Raw genomic sequence first — 18,668 nt, forward strand, 5'->3', positions numbered from 1 at the left:
ACAAAACAGAAAAACAGAAGCATTCTAAAGCTAAATTGCTGATTGCATTTTTCCATACTTAAGTTTTCCACACTTGCTTGCATCACACTGGGAATAGCTGAGAAAGCGCTATATCCACAGACAGTGAAAAAATGTAAAAAGCCAGCTGAAGCTATTTTTATTGCTCCTTTACATTACAACTAGTGTAAGTAACAACAGCCCATCTTTTCTGCAATAGAGTTAATCACTCTACATAAGGGGCATAAGTTGGAGGGTGGTTCTTCAGAGCTGGATGGGAGAAAATGCAATGTATTTCATAGAAAAGAGGTCTTGGTTTCAAAGGACGCCATTTGAACATTTGGAGATCGCTCATTCATCACATACCTGGAATGCCATACTTTAATGTCTTACTTTAATTTCAGCAGGCTTTATTTTTAATTGTTTCTGTTGTTGAACTCTGTTCTCTCTATAAATAATATTAGTTCACAGCACAGCCCTTCTCTGTAATTCTGACCTTTCTCCACATCATTAAACATGCTTCTCCTGTGCAACTTTTATCTTAGGCAGAGAATGGACAAAAATTAATTCCTTCTGTTTTAGAGCTCCCTAATAACACTAATGGTGATCAGTATGCAGATCATCACTCACTCTTTCTTTGCTCCCCACACATGGCCATTATGACCCTGTACCACCACCACAGACAAACTACCTTAGGCATAGGCTGCTGGTCCACACTTCCTCCCTTCCTTACTTAGTAAAGGCAACTGGAGGGGTGAAAACAGACAGCAAAGGAAAGCTGAACCTGACTGGGAAATACCAGGTGATACGTTCCTAAATACTAAATAGCAACAATTTTTAGAAAGGAAACGTTTGCCCATGCTTCAAGGTACCCTTAACAGGAGATTGTCAGTTATGTCACATGCTCTTCTTTATAACATAACTTTTACTAATTATTTTTTTGTCCATTAATCTCTTACCTGGCAAAAAATTGTTGATATCAGATGACTTGCGTACTAAGACATTTTTATTTTATTATTACATGAAGTTATCAATTACAAGTTCTTACCTTTATTATTGTAGACATCCAGGTAATTGGGTGCTGAAAAAATTGTTATTAATGACGGGAACCCTGTAGTTTGACTTTTCCTGTACATTCTATAACTGTAAAACCAAACAGATTATTTTACATTGTACAGCAATAAGCAATTAATTTTTATTTTACACTGTGAATAATTTCTTGAAGGACATAAAGTACTCACCCTGCATCTTGTGCTTCATGTGCTCTAATGATTGACAACAAATTATTATTTTGCAAAAATTCGCAAACTGCTGGATAGCTGTGAAATGAAAACAACTATGAGTAAAAGAAATTTCCTCAACATATGAAGCAAGAGGCAGCATTAAAACATCAAATAGATCATAGCATACTCTCACCTATAAAAGTACGAGCATCCTCTGACTGTATTGTGACTGAAATGCTCTTGTGAATTTTCATTTCCAAAGTCTTCTGAAGGATCTGACCACAATAAGTCACACATTGGTCCAAATGCTGGAGGCTCTTTGAATCTATCTAACTGTTTGAGAAGAGGCAACAGCACAAAGACTCTTTGAATATTAAATCACTAAGTTTTACGCATTTGTTAAACTACATATCCATCAATACCCAGCGTTTTTAGAACAAATCCCAACCATATCAAAGAGAAGTATTTTCTGTATATTTTTTCTCTTCTCCTCAGGAAATAAGGCAGAGGCATGCCAAAAGAACCAAACCTGTTAAGAGCAATAAGATTTATTAGTTGTAAAAAGAAGGGAGATAGATTCCAGACTGATGGATATGTGTAGTACACGGTCACCTTACAGACAAGGAACAAAATGGTCCTTTTTCATGCACGTGCCATATCTACCAATCTGGAGACACTACTGAGAAGTAGCGAAGAGAAACAGTACAGGAAACAGGAATTATAAAAGAAAAGCATGAATAATTAGCCCTGTCTATAAGAGACTAAATATACCATCCAAAACCATAAAAAACCCAACCAAAAAAAAAAACCCTTGAAACACCCATCTCCACAATGGATTGTTTAACAATGTGATGAAGAGGTGACTAGCTTAGCCTCTTAGAGTTCTTGAACACAGGCTTTACTTCTCAGCTACAGCCATAATATTTGTGGGAGTTGTCTGTCTGTTTTCTCTGCTCTAGTTGCTTCTTTACAAATTTCCACTTGGAAACACCTGCCGTAGCAGCCTGCAACTTTCCTAGTAACCACAGTGAAAAGGGGCAGAGGAAAGGAGGACAGCACATTTGTTAACGCAAAAGGAAAATACCCTGCTTAAGTGACAGTCAATCTCTGATGTCCCAGAAATGAAATTAGGTATCCCAGATTCAAAGCAAAATTTGTTCGATCTTTATGCAGCTGGAGTTTGTTCACGAGATGATTTTATCCAAGAAATGTAGGAACAATTCTTTGATGGACAGTGCATTTATCTCACTTTACCTCCCATACCAAAGAAGATGACTTTGATGGTACTAGAGAACACTTAACTCTTCGTGACAGGCTCGAAGGGAGGTTTGGTGAGCACCTGGTGAATTTGAGTATAACGGTCCATAGGAATCCATTCAAATATGGAACCAGCAGTAGTGCCAAGCTCTCTCATGCCCTGGAAAATCAGAGCTCCCGAGGCTGCCACCTGTAACATAAGTGGAGAGGTCCAGATCTTTACAAATTCCTGCCAGATAATGGCAAGGCAGGTATTAACTGAAGTTGTTGTTGGAATTTATTCAATATTAAAAATCCAGTGGTTTAACATTTCGCACACTGGATGATAAACCCCGTATGGAATATTTCTTCCAGATTGAAGAAGTCAGTCCATCAACTTCTGCAAGTACCTGAATTTCTGTAGATTAAACCATCAAGTTTCTAAACCTCCAGCACTAAATTTGGGTCCAGAAGCTAACAGAGGCATTCACACAAGGAAGATTCAATTGTTTGCTGATTGATGTTTCCTGCAATACAGAAAGCTGAAAGTCTAGACAGCATTTTCAAGACATTTTCTTGAGTTATTCTTCAACGATTTTCCTTATGGACTTCGTCCAAATGAATACAGACATTATAAACCAAAAGTTTTTGTTCCTGCAAGCAACACACCTTTCCCCCCCAAACTGCTTTCTCATAGCATTGGAATAGCTGTCTCTTGAAGTGAGGAGGTCAGTTTGTAAAAAGTTACTTACACATACCTACACCAAAGCATTGTCTTCTTCAGACAGCCTAGCAATTGGCCCGCATCTCAAGACATCTCAAAACTTAAGGAAATGTCATTGCAAGCTACGCAATGCAGATTGTGTATACCAAATCAGAATAGCCAACTTAAGATTTTCTCTACAGTGGGACTGCACGAAAGTTAAAGGACACCAGTCAATTCAAAACACAATTAGCTTAACATATTTCTAAATATGATTAAGGTAACTGAGAAAGGCAATTTAATTCGATAATACGAACTACTACACTTGGTGTTAGAACAGAAATGGGTAGTACAAGTTTTAAATACACACCATAAAATACTTAAATCTAAATTAATTTCCAGATATTATGCAGTCATGGCTACTAAATAGAAGTGCATCATACCTCCACACTGATGCTGAAATTCAGGAGTAGCAACACTTTGTAGGTAGATTAATGTACAGCAAACTACAACTACTTTATTTTTGAAGCAAAGTTCATAAGTTTCACATGCTTGAAGATACAGACACCAGTTTTAAATCAATGTGCCCTAATTTTCCTGAGAACTACCACATAGTAAAGCCCTAAAAGCAATATGAAGGCCAGTGAAGAATGGCAGACATCTTACATATTACCAAACAAAAGGAAATTTCAGCAGACCATAGAAAGGAAGCAAGGTATCACAAAGGCAGATTGCCAGTAGTGCCCCCATTATTTCAAGGCACTTTGCTGTTCAAACATGAGTATCACCAAGAACAAAAGAAACAAATGACCATCTGTTGTAAATGAGGAAGGAAATTCTGCCACTTTTTTTAAATTATGAGTCCCCATACTGCTGTTCTCTCCTTATAAATTACCAGGCTTAAAGTCACAGTCCCTCAAACTTTGTTTCAGCAGAAGTCTTGGCAGTGTAAATGAAATCAATTGAACAGCACCTCTGAGTTGACAGACATGTGTCTGAAAGGGACACTCCTTACCAACACAATCAGAATATTTGTACCAACCAATTTCAGAAAATAAAAATCGGACTACTGCAAGTTTCATGAACTTCCATTTTCCCAAAAATAACTTGCAGCAATTTCTGTTTAGAATTTACTGCAATAGCTATTTTGCTAGCTGTCCTCTACTGAATATAGGCTTATGCTAGCAAAAACGATCATTTCATTTGTGTAGTTTAATCACATTCCTGAATATCAATAACACTGACAAAAGACTTCACCCAGAAGAAACTGCAACTGTACAGAATTTTCCTTTTTTTCTTAGGCGGTTCCTACACCGTATGCAGAGCTGTGATTTCCCTTCTTATGCCAGATGATTACATCTATACGTGTTTACAGAGAGGATCTCTTCCTAATAAGAACTTCTGCTAATAAACCAGAAGGCTTGTAATATGAAATTGTCTCAACCATTTACAGAAGTCAGTTCACACACCACACTTCTACAAGTGTATGATACTTTCTCAGATATAAAAAGAATATTTGACATGACCTATTTAAATACATTTACAATATCAATGCACGCAAAGCTCTAATGCGGCTATTGAAGCTGCTGTCAACTCAGGAATACTGCCTTTTCCAAGCAACCAGATGATTCTTCAAAAAAATAAAAAAGAGGCCCAAAGAACAGCTCTAATAATACTGCCTCACATTTATAAACGTGGTTTTCATCAGAAGCAATGTACAATGCAGACTTTCATGTATATTTATGTAAACATACAAGCTTATATTTCATCCTAATGTAGTCCTGAGCATAATACAAGCACATATGAAAGTAGAGGCCAAGATGACAGAATCACCTTTTAATTCAATTTACTTGACACTTTGAAATTTGATTAGCTGCAAGACTGAGACTAAAAGAAAAATTAATCACAATCCTATTATGACAGTGGCTTTCCAAAGTGTTTTTTCCAGACTGCTTCCTTTACACTACTTTACAAAAAGCTTTGACCATGTTTCTTTTCATCTGTAACATGACAAGTGTTATGGCCTTGTTGGAATGATACCATTTACTTGATCTGCTTTTTTACTTCTCTTTCTCTGCACAATGGGTATAGATAACTGCATGTTAGTATTTCCTCAGAAAATGCAATGTGCCTCAGTACATTTTCCCACTTACACCACTGAGCTTGTAAATATGCTTCCTTTCTGTTTCTACCACTTCCTCCTCTCACATCATCCTGCTTGGCAGTATAATATCTGTAAGTGAAATAAGCTGACATTCCAGCCTCTGAAATGGTCCAGTCAGTACAAAAAAAATACGTGGTGAATTCAGAAGTGAGATTCAACTGGACACCAGCCCATAACTCTGAGGAGAGGAAAAGGTAAAAAAGAAAAATGGAGCACAAATAAGGGAGAAAATGCTAAGAAAATGAGAAATACGACAAATGAAAATAAGACAAAATAGGCCATCAATATTTATATAATATAAAACCAGATTAGGAACATATTTTTTCCTTCTCTACGATTTTTAGATCTTCCTCTGAAATAGGCCCCCATATAGCTTCTTCCACATGTGGATAAAAAACTTTTCTTCCATCCTTACCTATAATTCCAAGGCTTTCTTAGAACCACCTGTTAATATTTTAAGCTGAAATCAACTACATTTTAGTTGTTACTAGTCATAACAGGAATGGTTTTGATCTCCAAACGCAGCAGTCAGTGTCAGCCAAGTTAACTAGAATAAGTCAAAAAGGAGTACACAAAAAGGAAAGTGAGTTTGAAAATTCCCATCTGATACATCTTCACCTGACTCGAGCAGTCCACGCATGCTGAAACTAAGTTATTAGAACAGACGCCTCATGCCTCATCTTATCTTCCTCCCTTTAAACTGCATATCACTATTCAGTGTTTCCATCGCATAATTTTTAAAACTTATTTTCATTCTTCTTACCAATACACTTGGCACATTTATCACATTGAGAAGTGCTCCATGGCTGTTACTCATATGCCTACCAAATTTGTTATATTAAATAGCAATCTGAATTTCTATTAAATACTGCAATTTCACAGTCTTAAAAAAAAAAAATCCACTTGACCAAGAGTTTAAAAAAAAACCTTTCAAAGAAATGTAAGAATAACTGAAATACAATGTTTGATGTACTAAACAATTTTAAGACTACAAATAACTTCTCCAAATTCTGTTCTGAGAGCCATGAGAATGCTAACTTGTATCTAGAGAGAAATACAAAGCATTATTATCCGACTCAGTACGAAGCTCTCTACATCTGCTACCTCTCTCAGGACATTACGTGGAGTTCTTGAGAGGCTTTTTTTGTGTGTTTCATAACAGTCCCTTCTGTCTCAATGAGATCCACTAATGGAAACCACATGGGATAATCCAAGAGATTTTAACTATGATACTGCTTAGCCTGCATTTCAGTTCCTTACTTACATCTCCAAAACAGGCAAGAACAGAAAACAATATAGTGACAATTTCACAGACATGACTTGGTATAGCATCATATAAATATCTGTATTTCCACTTACATTCAAGTACACAAAATACTCACTCTCCTAATGTCATCTAGTGTATTAATTTCTGGTGAAAGTCCACCATGAACACAAAGAAACTGCTGATTTAAAAGAGCAGCAAGAGGGAGACAATCAAAAGCTTCCATACAAGCATCGTAGACTCTTTCCGAGTACTTTATTTTACCTACAAAAAAGAAAATAATTAAGAAACCCATGTTAGATGGAGGAATTAATTTAGTGGATCATAATTCTAAGAGCAAATCTCAAAGTTAATGCTTAAAAAAGCCCCAAAGCAATGAATATTTTTTGGGTTTAAACGAGCATTTCCAAACACCACACAGCAGCACATTTCTAAGCCTTCCTCTTCCAGAACTATTAACTTTTTCATTTCTTCTTCTGTTACCTCAAATGTGGAGAAACTATTTTTGTTTTTTAAAAAATGACAGAATTATTTTGCATTGTACAATTATACTGCATACTTCAGCGTACAACACTACTGAGGAATTTGTTTTCTCATTTACACTGAAAAACTAAGAACTGCTTATATATTACATCACTTTTACAGACATCAAAGAGGGTCTTTCCAGGTCAAGTGATCCATTTATCACTGGATCAATACTTACACAAGCCTCCAAATGGAGGAGCACCTCACATCATCAGGAGAGTTCTTACTGGTAGAGCTGAAAGCAGTCCCCCAAATGGAAAAATTACTTGTCAAGAAGGTTTTCTTGCTAGCTTCACAATGCTGCTCAGAAAGCTACAGCCAAGACAGCAAAACAACCTTCCTCTCTCCAGGATTTTGAAATCAGGATTGACACATCAAAATTTACTCCATAATGTATCTTTACAGACAGCAGTCTTCTGCATAACTTGCATTCCAACACGGCACTTAACTGCAAGCAATTCTAAGGAAGTCAACGGAGGCCTCCAAATGTTGGCAGGACTTTAAGTGAACTAAGAAAAAACATATCCCAAGCAAAACAACAGACTGTAAATCAGCAGATTGGAAGTAACCTAATTTTATATCCTCAGACAGCACTTACATTCTTGCTTAAAGGTAAAATACTCTGTTAGGTGTCTGCATTCATGGTTGCCTCTCAAAAGAAATAACGTGCTTGGGTAGAGAATTTTCAGGACCCATAAGTACAGCACACACTGTTGAAAAAACAAAGACACCCAGTAAAATATACCAACTTATACGAACTTAAATTTTTACTGAGAAACATTATTAAGTAAAAATGTTGACTGATTCAAAAGCAAGTACAGTTTAATGTGCCATTTTAATCTACAGCACTACTTCTCCAAGTCTAGTTCTAAGTATGAGTTATGGAAACTGTCTATTACTTTTCTTAAGAAAAGCCACACAGAATGCTGCAAAAATATTTATACTTACTGGACACTCAATAACAAAATAAACTCAGCAAAATTACAGTGCAGAATACTTTCATCCAGACAAGCAATGCATGTGTTTGTGCCTCCTAAAATCTGGTTTTATAATATGATTCTAAACACTGGCATAAGAAGGAAAGCAGACATTTGTTAACAGAGATAGAATAAAAAAAAACCAGAAAACACAGCTCCTCCAGCTAATAGTCTCCAGCTATTTGGAGACCATTTTGAAAATAAGAATGGACAGAGTAAACTTATTTTGTTCCCCCAAAACTGGGAAATCTGTTTGTTTATTCAGTGTTCAGCAAACTCAAAGAATACCTACAGTAAGTTTCCACATAGCATTGTTATTGAAAAATCAGCAAACAGAGTTGAGGACAGAGCTACAGAATGCACAATTTTTTCAGTTACCACCCTGCAGCCTTGAATGCCCAAAACGTATTTCTTAAACCTCACATCTGATTCTTGTTCTTCTAACTGAGCACAGAAATCCCATGAGCCCAGAAGTTTTGGACTTCGTTGAAGTCACCTGCAAGTTGTTATTGTTGCTCTTAACCAATATAAGTAACCTGAGGCTATCATTCTTCAAAGTTATTCTGCATAGAACAGTAAGTACATGAAGGAAGGAAGACAACAGAGGAACACAAAAAACCACAGCAAACATGGAGAAATGCATCAAAGACTTCTACGGTGAAGTTTAGCTAAACTAATTCCTGAATTTTTCTCATATCCTACAAAAATCTTCAAAATAGTGATTTTTCTAATGATTCCACTTGCTTTCCAATGTTTCTCTAGCTCTAAAACATCCTGATATATTGCCAAGTCCCCAGACTCTTTAAAACTGTTTCCCAGCAGAGAGCATAATCAGTTTCTTACAAAACAACTGCTTATCATCAAACGAATACATTAATTAATTTGGCAAAGTCTACAACTGTGAGCTGTTTTAGCTAAGCCAGTTTGTATGAAAAATTTATAAAAGCTGGGAACCTTGAAAACATTCAATGGAGAATTGGCAAAATAGTGCCTTCCTTTCAGTGAACAGACACTACACTTGACTGAAGTGCTGAGATTTACATGCTACCTATTAAGTACAAAAAGAATTTTTCTTTACATTTCCTGTACTGGCAAATTTATTTTTGATTATAATATACAGACAGACTGATGTCAGAGTCCTCTGTCCTGCTGCTTTTTACTGAAAAGGAGAATTGGCACATACTTATGTATGTGAAGGACTCCATCTTGATCCCAGCAGTTTGTTACAACCACAGTAGCATGTAATTATCCTTCCTAAATGATGGCATTTTTTAATTGGAAATTAGGTTACTACTAAATTACCAATGCAATTAAAGGTGTTTCAGGACAGATGGATTAAAAATTGATTAGTGAAATATCAAATTTCACTGTTTGTACATTTTTAGAAAACTTCACTTCTGCAAAAAGGCAAATATTTTACCAAAAGCATATTAAATTTCCAACCGCTAAGGAAGATTTTAAAGTAACCATAGATGAAAAGTACTGGAGGTCAACTTAAATTTCCTAAATGTTAATTAAGGCAAAAAATTACATAGAAGAAAATTTTTTAAGGTTAAAACGGAGAAGAAATGATTTCCATGTACTACTTTTTTCTTTCTCAAGAGGAACACAAAGGATAACCCCACCTTTATGTACTCGCAGCAACTCAACCTCATTCAGATAATCTGCCATGTACTTCACCGATGATCCAACAGCCACTCAGAACAGAAGAGAGCAGATTATCTCAATGAAGACAGACAAGCTTTTTAAGAAACCTGGAGTGGTTTTCCAGAGTATATTTAGTATATCTTTACACATTTCACAAGTATATTTAGCATGTCAAATATTATATTAAATATTAGATAAAAATCAGATGAGGAAAATAATTGATCCTGTTCTTATTAACACATTTGAGAACACCCATTGTTCAAACCTTTTTGGTAAGTGTAATGGCTGAAAAGCTTTCATACCATGTTTTGATGCACTAACATACGGTGTTGCTATGTAAATGCCCTTTTCAAGGATAATTAGATTACTTGTAATCATCAAGAACAGGCCAAGAGATGGAATTAATAAATAGCCAATGTCTGTTGAAATTTTTCCTTACAAATGGCTTTGAGGCAATCACTCTTGTGGCATCTCCTGTTTGTGTGCCATCCCTAACAACCCCGAAAGGCACTGTGCCTGCCCTTCACAGGGTCACACATGGCATTAGAAAAGCACTACTTGAATACAGAAATAAAGTATCACACACCATGACTTGCAAAAATGCTATTTCAAATGGCACTCCATTGGATTTGGTGTCTATGAAGGGACTCAAAGCTGAGGCACTTCCCAAGCTGGCTCCAGAAAAACAGTTAACTTAAAAATTCTTAAAGTTCTTAAACTAAGATATATGAATAAACAAATATTTCTGGAATGTAGCATACTTCATAAACATGCTGAAAATTAAAAAAATTATTTGAATTCAAAATACACGAAAAATTAATGGCAGAAACACAGGTCATCCTTACAGGATATCTGTAAATGCCCTCAGAATTTTAGTAGAGAAAACTATTAATAATTATTTTTAAAAAAAATTGATCTACTTTATAAATACCTATAACAACTTAAAAGACCTTGCAGTCGTGACTCACCCGCTCTCCACAACCATACAAACAGACCTTCCTGCACGTTACCAGATAAGCAGGATTATGTATAAGAATGCTATAGAATTCAACTTTTTAAAACTAACTAAAGAAAGAGGAGGAAAAGTGAGTAATTCTGGTGTTTTCAACAGGACAGTCCAAACGGCTGGTCAATATCCTCCTGTAAACAGGCTTTTGTCATAGCAGAAAGCACAGCAAGGAAGAACACTCATGTTGAAGCAGGCCTAAAATTTCATTTGAAAACCTCTGTTACAGTGTGCTTACAGAAAAATTTAGGACAAAACAGATTAATATATTCAGTTACCTCTATACTAAAATAACCTCTGTCTACATAGTCACCGAGGAAGAGGTATCTTGTGTTAGCAGGTGATCCTCCCACTTCAAACAGCTTCATTAGATCAAAGAACTGGCCATGAATATCACCACACACTGCAAGCAAAAATTTTGGTCAAATTAATTTTAAAAAAATCTAACAGAAAAGTTACCAAGTTATAGTTAAGTAAACAGCCACAAAGTACTTCTAGCTAAGAGGAGAGGCAGGTATAAAGCAGGAATAACAGCAATTTTGAAGCTTCTCCCCTCGCTTTCCATTAAGTCCTCACTACTTGTGACAGCGCTGATGACAAGAGCCCTGTTTGAGTCTAGTAGATTACACAATATTTTTCAAACACAGTTAATGCACCAAGCATTGAGGTCTCGAAATTCATCGGCATCTCTTTGCTGTCCTCCCCATCCCCTTAGGCATCTCTGCAAATTCTCCTTGATATGCGTACTTGAAAATGACTGCTGCCTCACAATAACTTGCTACTCTGTGTGGGTCTGAAAAAAGAAGAGCGTATGCTTTTGTTTCTGAATCAGACTAACAAACCTCTTAATATCATCTTATCTTCTCTTTGTTCAGCTACCTTCCTCCCTCAAATAACCCTGTTCACTACTTCAACAGTGGATATTTCTTGTGGTTTTAGACTGTGAGAGAGGACAAGACCTGTGGCCAGAGCTTAAGGCAGCAGTACCACAGACAGACGAGATGTGGAAGAGCACACTGCAAAGCCAGGCCACCTCACGATTTAAAACCAAATAAATTAAAATGTATGGAAGAGACAACCGTTCCTAACTCCTCACTCCCAGAGGAGTTCCCAGCTCAGTGGAACCCAGGAGCTGCCTTCTTACTTCTGCATGAGGTACTGCTGGTAGCAACAGGAATTTGAGACTATGCCTTCTGTTGATGCAAAACATCACCCATCAACTGATGAACAGCATCTGCTGCCTTCTCAGAATTTATGAGTAAATTCTAGGAAAAATGTTGTTCTAATTTTGGAAAGAAATATTGGATATAGCACACCACACTTTAAAGGTTGTTATTCCCTTGGAGCAGACCATTTGTCATCACGACCTACAAAATATTAGACTAAATAGAATGTGTCCTCTTTTATGTCACTTTTCTTAAGATTCTACTCAAACATTCCAAGAACTTTCCTTCTTTTGCAGCTGCCAATATACCAATAGCTCTGGAAAACTACCTGAATAAAAATTCTAAACTTATGGACAACACCGTGGTTTTGAACTCCACCTGGAACTCCAAAAGACTCTGAGTTCAGTCGGCCACTTGGGATTCCACCATTTTAATCACTCATTTTTTTAAAATGTCAATAATTATGATGTGCTGTTTAAATGTTTTCATGTACCCAATACTAACAAAGTAAAGCAAGCTGATGCTCTAAAAGAAGCTTTTTAGATGCTGATTTTATATAGGTCCACTTAGAAGAAAAGACATTCAAATTAAAGAAAATCTGATTTGAACACAAAAAGTAAATCTGTTTTCATTATAATAAATAATAGATATGCGATGCAAACTATTTTCTATGGGTCTAGATTGTTTACAAATAATAGTACTAAGGGACACTAATTCTACCTTTCACCAGGTCAAACAGAAATGGAAGTAATGAAACCATGAAAATACTACAAAAACCCCAAGAGTCCGTTTTGTATTGCAGTGGATCTCATCCTAGCACATTAAAGATCCTAAAACAATCATTCAGCACCTTCCAGTACTACAACCCTCACAAGAACATGGTTTTACCTACAGAAGAACGACAAAAGTGTATTTTTCACTTAGAATTCCAGGTCGCAGCGTTTGCTTCTCTTTACATATTTAGATTTTGGGGTAATTCTGATTTCATTTTTCTATTCCAGGTACATGTCTTTATTCACACTTAGAACATTGCAGGAATTAGAAAATCATCAGCATTTAATTAGTTTCTACTTTGTGATTTTAATACCAATCATACTGGTTTTTTTCTAATAGGTTTAATACCTTCATTTTGCAAAATAATGTGCAGCCTGTTTTTTTAGACCACCTGAGTACTGTTAAACAAATGCAGTCGTGAGGGATAATTCAATAAGATTATACATAAAATTTATTTTAGCAATTTCTAAGACACTCTACTACTGAAAAAATGTGGCTTTTTTCAAACTTAATTATGAGTGAAATTATCAAGAAATATCACCTGTAATTGGAGCTTCAACTTCTATCATAGTTTTTTCCCTCCGTAATATTGCAGCACCCTCATTGATGATTCTAAGTGCAATTTCTTCATCCACTCGACCTTCTTTTATTAAGTGGTTCTTCAAAATGTCAACCCTTGGTCTTCCATCTGTGTCAAACACTTCTTCAGACGTCAAGCGGTGCGTTGGTGGAAAAGGGACAGCTGAAATTTAAAAACAAGAAACAGTAGTCACAACAATGTTATTTTAAAAATACTCCCCATCTAGGCTTGGATCTATCAGGGAATACTTGCTCTCCAAAGCAGCAAATCTGTCTTTCAACCAACTCAAAGACATCACCACATCACCAAAAGCTGGATGGAATAGTGTTACCTGTGTATGTATTTAAAAAATTAACATCTATAATGCGCAAGCCTGTAGAAACTATAAAACAGAGTGAGAAGGCACAATAATATGTTCACCGTTTCGAAGAGACAGAACTGCCTTTGCAAAAGGACACCACTCTCCAATACACTGCCATTCTCAGAAAGACTCAACAAGTACTGGGGATGCAGGAGACACATTTAATATTCACAGAGACCTGCAAAAAGCATTTTAAAATAAGCCCATCATGAAAGACACAAAAAAACGCCCACACCCAAAAAAACCCCAGCCAAACCAAAAAAAACACCAAAGAAACCCAAAGCTATCAAGAAAAGGACCTGACACTACTTAAAGGACTAGAAATAAGAAAGGCAGTGTTGACCCCTTCCTTATGACAGATCAGAAATATTTCAGGGGTTCTAAGCACATAGCAGATGGAATTTTCTTCCCTTAATAAAGTTCTTACGTCCACACCACTGGATTAGCACAAAAATTAATTCTGTCTATTTTAATAAACTACAGCTTTGAGTTCATCCAGCAAGCTACATTTTCTGGGACGCTATAAAAACAGACATTTCTGTCCAGCATCTGGAAAGAACTGCCCCAAATTCTTTAAATTAATATACTCACAAAGACTCAAATTAAAAACTCTATATCCAGGGGTTATCCACACTACCTAAAATTCACAACTATTAGTATTGGAAGCAGCAACGCACCTGCAAAGTTACATTTGCCTCATTAAAAAATTAAGTCTTATAACTAGTTCCTCAGAGCATAATAAAATCCTTTTCACACAATATATGTATCTTCCTACTGCTCAAGAAGGAATTTTTTTAGAATAAACTTCAGAGAAAGCAGAATAAAACATGACTAAAGATTTTATCTGCATCACCCAGTCTGAATAAAACAAAAGCACCATAAAACCTATTTCTTTCCATTTCACACTATAATTTTCATCTCAACAAGTTAACGCTACACTAGAGCTCGTATCTTTGAAAAATATTACAAATAACATCTTTTAATACGTTAATGGTGATAATTTTTGAAGCATGTAGACAATTTCTGCAAACTAATGGGTTTAATTAAACCTCTGATGAAGTAGTAATGGAATGTTATAGCCCAAGGAAAAAGAATTGCAGCATGATGTATTCCAAGACAGAAACATAACCCATGCTTCAAACTCTTTGTGCACAACCTGCACACTTGGGACTGTAACAGAATGGTAATTAAGAGGAATTACCCGAAGGACATAACACGGTGTTGGTCATTAAAGGATTCCCTTCTTCCACTCCCAGCAAAGCTAAGCAACAGAAAAGCACTTAAGAGACAAATCTCTAAACCAATACAGGCTGCAGTACAAAGTAACAGACTACATCCTGCTAGTAAATTATAGCTGTTGGTAACAAAGATGACATATCATGATTTACAACATCATAAAACATTTTCTAAAAGAAGCCATTGCTTACTAGTCATAATTAATCAATTTCACTTTAAAAATATCTGCATATGATATAATTTTAACTATATTAATACAAAAATTTGAACAGCAATGCCAGGAAAAAGCATTGAGTAGCTTTTAGGATTTGTTAACAAAAAGGTTTTGATAATTTTTATTACTATTTGTACACACATTTACAAAGAGGAAAAAAATCATTGTTCCTTTATACTGCAGTGCTACTTAAAAAGAGATGTCAAAAGCAAAACCTCTAAACCTGCGGTGACTTTCTACAAGCCTCTGGGTACATTTATACCTTGCGATAAAGCATTCTGCAGAGATCCAAAACTTAGTACCATTCGGAATCAGTAACTTCACACTACATTGTAAAGAGCTTCAAAAGCAGAAAAACTGCATTAGCATGGCACTTCACCCAACGTAACAATCCCTGCTGAGCAGCACGGTATGGCAGCTAACACAAACATACTACGTCAGACCCAAAGCAGATCTCACACTGCCTAGTAACTGAGCACAACAGGAGCTGCTAGTAAAATCTTACATGCAGATACTGTAAATTTAAACCACACTGATCTATACACCCATTTGAAATTTTGGTTTCATCCTGGCTTTGGTCAGAGACGCTTTGTTGGAACAGGCTCATGAAACATGATGAGACCAAAGCCTCTAACCCAATGGCAGGAAAAAGTACCAGGAATCAACCGTACAAGGTACTGGACATTCACAAGCAAAGTATGGTCTACTTGCAACATCTTAAAACTTATACAGTTCTTTGTCAGTAAAAGAAAACGAGCTACCTTTTCCTCTATAATCAGGAGCCCATGACACGTCTCATGAACTCAGCTTTAGGTGTAAAAGCATGCTCCATGTCTTGGAAGTCATTTTCTGTTTCAAAAGTGGGTTTGATTTCACAGAGAAAGTCTCAGCTCACATTACTGAGGTTACTGAACACAGATACTGTGTTTGTAAAGGATTTGTAGCTTTGGTGGGAGGCAGACATGAAGCAGTACATAACATTTGTCTCCACTAAGTGCAATCAACACAATCATGATGTTCCATGAAAAGAGAGGCCAGAATCCTTCATTTTGTCAGTAGGTCTATTACCACAGTAGCACAGCTAACTGCGGTTTTTCTGTGTTTGGCCAGGTTTTGTGGGCTTTTCGTTTTGTAAATGCATTGCTGTCTATGCACTGTCACTCAGAATCACAAGGCCCAACACCTAGCTCATCTTCCAGGCTGTCCCCAGAGTTTTCACACCTCTGCCAAAATCTATACAGGAGAAAGAGATGCAGCACCCATGACCGCGACAAGGACAGAATACATCCAATTTTCCTTCTGCACTGGTCAGAACAGGTTTGAAAAGAAATAGCATAAAGACATCGCAGATGGTCTATAGAGCAGCAACCTCAAAAATATCAGTTAAGCATAAATACAGTGCCTACCTGAATCAGCAAGCTAGAATCAGGAGTAGTCAAAAGATACAAGTTACTCTATTCATCCCAAAAGCACAGATCCAGCAAAGTCGGTTTCTTGCGAATTAGGGTATTTTTCCTAAATGCCACAAAAAATCTCTCTTTACTTAAGCTTTCATGAATGCATGCTGCCTGCTATGTTACCTACGTTAACTACAACAAAAAGTTATTTAGGGCTTCAATGTACTCTGGCAATGCTGGATTTACACGTCTTTCCCTCCCCAAGCGCTCTGTTTTCTAAACATAGTGGTTTAAGGATTTTCTCAAGAGTCGCATCCAGAACATCGAATTTATGGTTGCTGATAGAACTATTTTTCACTATTTTATCCAGACCCCGAACACTTTTATAGTTTTTAACTCCACTGCACCTCATCGCTACAAATTCCACAATTGTAATTACACATCATATGAAAAACTGTTTCACCTTTCCTTTATATTCATTTCTGGAAACTTTTGCTCAGTACTGCATTTTTCCTTTTCACAGGAAGACAAAAATCACAGTTGTTTCTTGTTCAACTTTTCCACTAAATGCCATTCATAATGTAAGCAGTATCTAACTCTATCCCTCAGCTATCCATTTCCTAACTCACAGATTTCTCATCTTTATCGCTCCACCCTGCATGAAGCCACTCTGTGCCTCTGAACAAACCTTTAGATAAAGAAAATCATGAAGAGAGACCAAAATGCCACGCTGCTGTTTGAGATGCACATATAACACAAGATACATGTAACGCCACAATGGTGCACTCTTTTTTTCTAAACAGATCTTCCAATAATTCCTAAATTCCTATCACTCTGTTTGACTGCCGCTGCACAAGCATTTCCAGAACATTATCCACACAGCTCCTAATGCTTCTTTCCCGAGTTCACTGCCCTCTATATCTAAGCAAGCATCGTTCTTTCCCTTGTGGAGTTAGTCTACTCTGCCTTCACCAGAACAGCGTCTCCTGCAACATCTTTGCCCAGGAACTCAGTCTAACAAGAGCCTTCTGGAACACCTCTGCAAGGTTACTCTCCTGAGTCAGTGTAATTATTGGACACTCACTCTGTTTTCTCAACAACTTCTGAATACATCTGAAGAGTAAAGGCGACAGATGTTAACCTGCCTCAACCATGGAAGTTTGTTGCCTACTAATGTTGATCCAAAAAAGAGTGTTTCCTCTTCTGCCTCCTTTGAAGGCTCCGATGAATAAACCTGATGAATAGCCTGGATCAACCAGCTCCTCAGAAATATTGTAACAATTTCACTTGATTTCCATCTATGAATGGTACCAGCTCCTCTTTCATAGCTTATTCCTCTAGGGATGTAGTTAGTCCACTCTTTTTTACTAGTGCCGTGAGTCTGCTTACGTTACTTACTGATCTACAGCTCTCTGGTTCAGCCTCAAGCTTTTAAAAAAGTGCTGCCATGCTCAGACTCAGAAGATGAGCTGTGCCACAGGCTGTGGAAAACAAATCCTCAACGTTGCACCCAAAAACCCCAAAGAATTCCCATAGATCCACTAGAAAAGTATTTTCTGGTCAGGGGATATTTTCTGGAACATTTGTTTTGCAGGTATATTCTGAAACCCCTTACACTTCAATGAGTCAATTCCTTAGCTGCATTCAGCAACAAGAATTGACTCGTGTGAAAGAGTCCTTAGTTCCTTACTCAATAAACACAAATGTAAGCAGTTGCCAGATTTTTCTGCTCTGGCCTTCCCTTCCCTTTCCAAGCCTCGACTACCAACAGGCCCTACTGAAATTAAGGCAGGCTTACATTCTGAGGTGGGTTTTAGGGGTTTTGTTGCTATTCTTAAGATCCACTCACTCTAACCATCCCCTCAAGGCCAGTCAAACACTAACTTATGAGAGTTCAGTTCCATTCCACTATCCCTCCCAAAAGAAAACGGTGATTTATTTTTTTAAGTATGACCTTTTAACACTCTCTTTACTCTGCTGCTTTTCTTATCATTTACAATAATTTCTGACCAGCAGCACAAAGGCATTCCAAGTGCCTTATAATATTTTTAAAACAGTCTTCACGCTGCCTGTAAGCATTTATCCTTTTACTTGATCTTTTTTTACCAAGCTCTGAATTTTAAAGTTAAATACTGCAAACATCTCTTTTTCTCCTCCAGGGAAATAATTGTTAAAAAGTAGCTATTAGTGTCTTTATT

The 18,668-nt window shown here is 36.8% G+C and overlaps 1 protein-coding gene across 11 annotated transcripts in view; it reads right to left on the minus strand.

Annotated features, from left to right (window-relative positions):
• PPP3CB (protein phosphatase 3 catalytic subunit beta) overlaps nucleotides 1-18,668 on the minus strand; it is a 45,829-nt gene that overhangs the window by 23,539 nt on the left and 3,622 nt on the right. For 6 of the 11 annotated variants that reach the window (XR_008450617.1, XM_054070840.1, XM_054070843.1 and 3 more), the window contains exons 2-9: nucleotides 13,224-13,424; nucleotides 11,021-11,145; nucleotides 7,711-7,822; nucleotides 6,706-6,851; nucleotides 2,560-2,667; nucleotides 1,414-1,553; nucleotides 1,239-1,316; nucleotides 1,046-1,140 (exon numbers count right to left, since the gene is read on the minus strand). Coding sequence is in view for 10 of the 11 variants with exons in the window: in XM_054070840.1 (XP_053926815.1) it covers nucleotides 1,046-1,140; nucleotides 1,239-1,316; nucleotides 1,414-1,553; nucleotides 2,560-2,667; nucleotides 6,706-6,851; nucleotides 7,711-7,822; nucleotides 11,021-11,145; nucleotides 13,224-13,424 (1,005 nt within the window). In the remaining variant the exon portion in view is untranslated. The remainder of the gene's footprint in view (nucleotides 1-1,045; nucleotides 1,141-1,238; nucleotides 1,317-1,413; nucleotides 1,554-2,559; nucleotides 2,668-6,705; nucleotides 6,852-7,710; nucleotides 7,823-11,020; nucleotides 11,146-13,223; nucleotides 13,425-18,668) is intronic. The other 5 variants (XM_054070845.1, XM_054070848.1, XM_054070850.1 and 2 more) reach the window with 1 other exon arrangement.

Source organism: Cuculus canorus, chromosome 7 (genome assembly GCF_017976375.1).
Source record: "Cuculus canorus isolate bCucCan1 chromosome 7, bCucCan1.pri, whole genome shotgun sequence".
NCBI classification, from domain to species: Eukaryota; Metazoa; Chordata; class Aves; order Cuculiformes; family Cuculidae; genus Cuculus; species Cuculus canorus.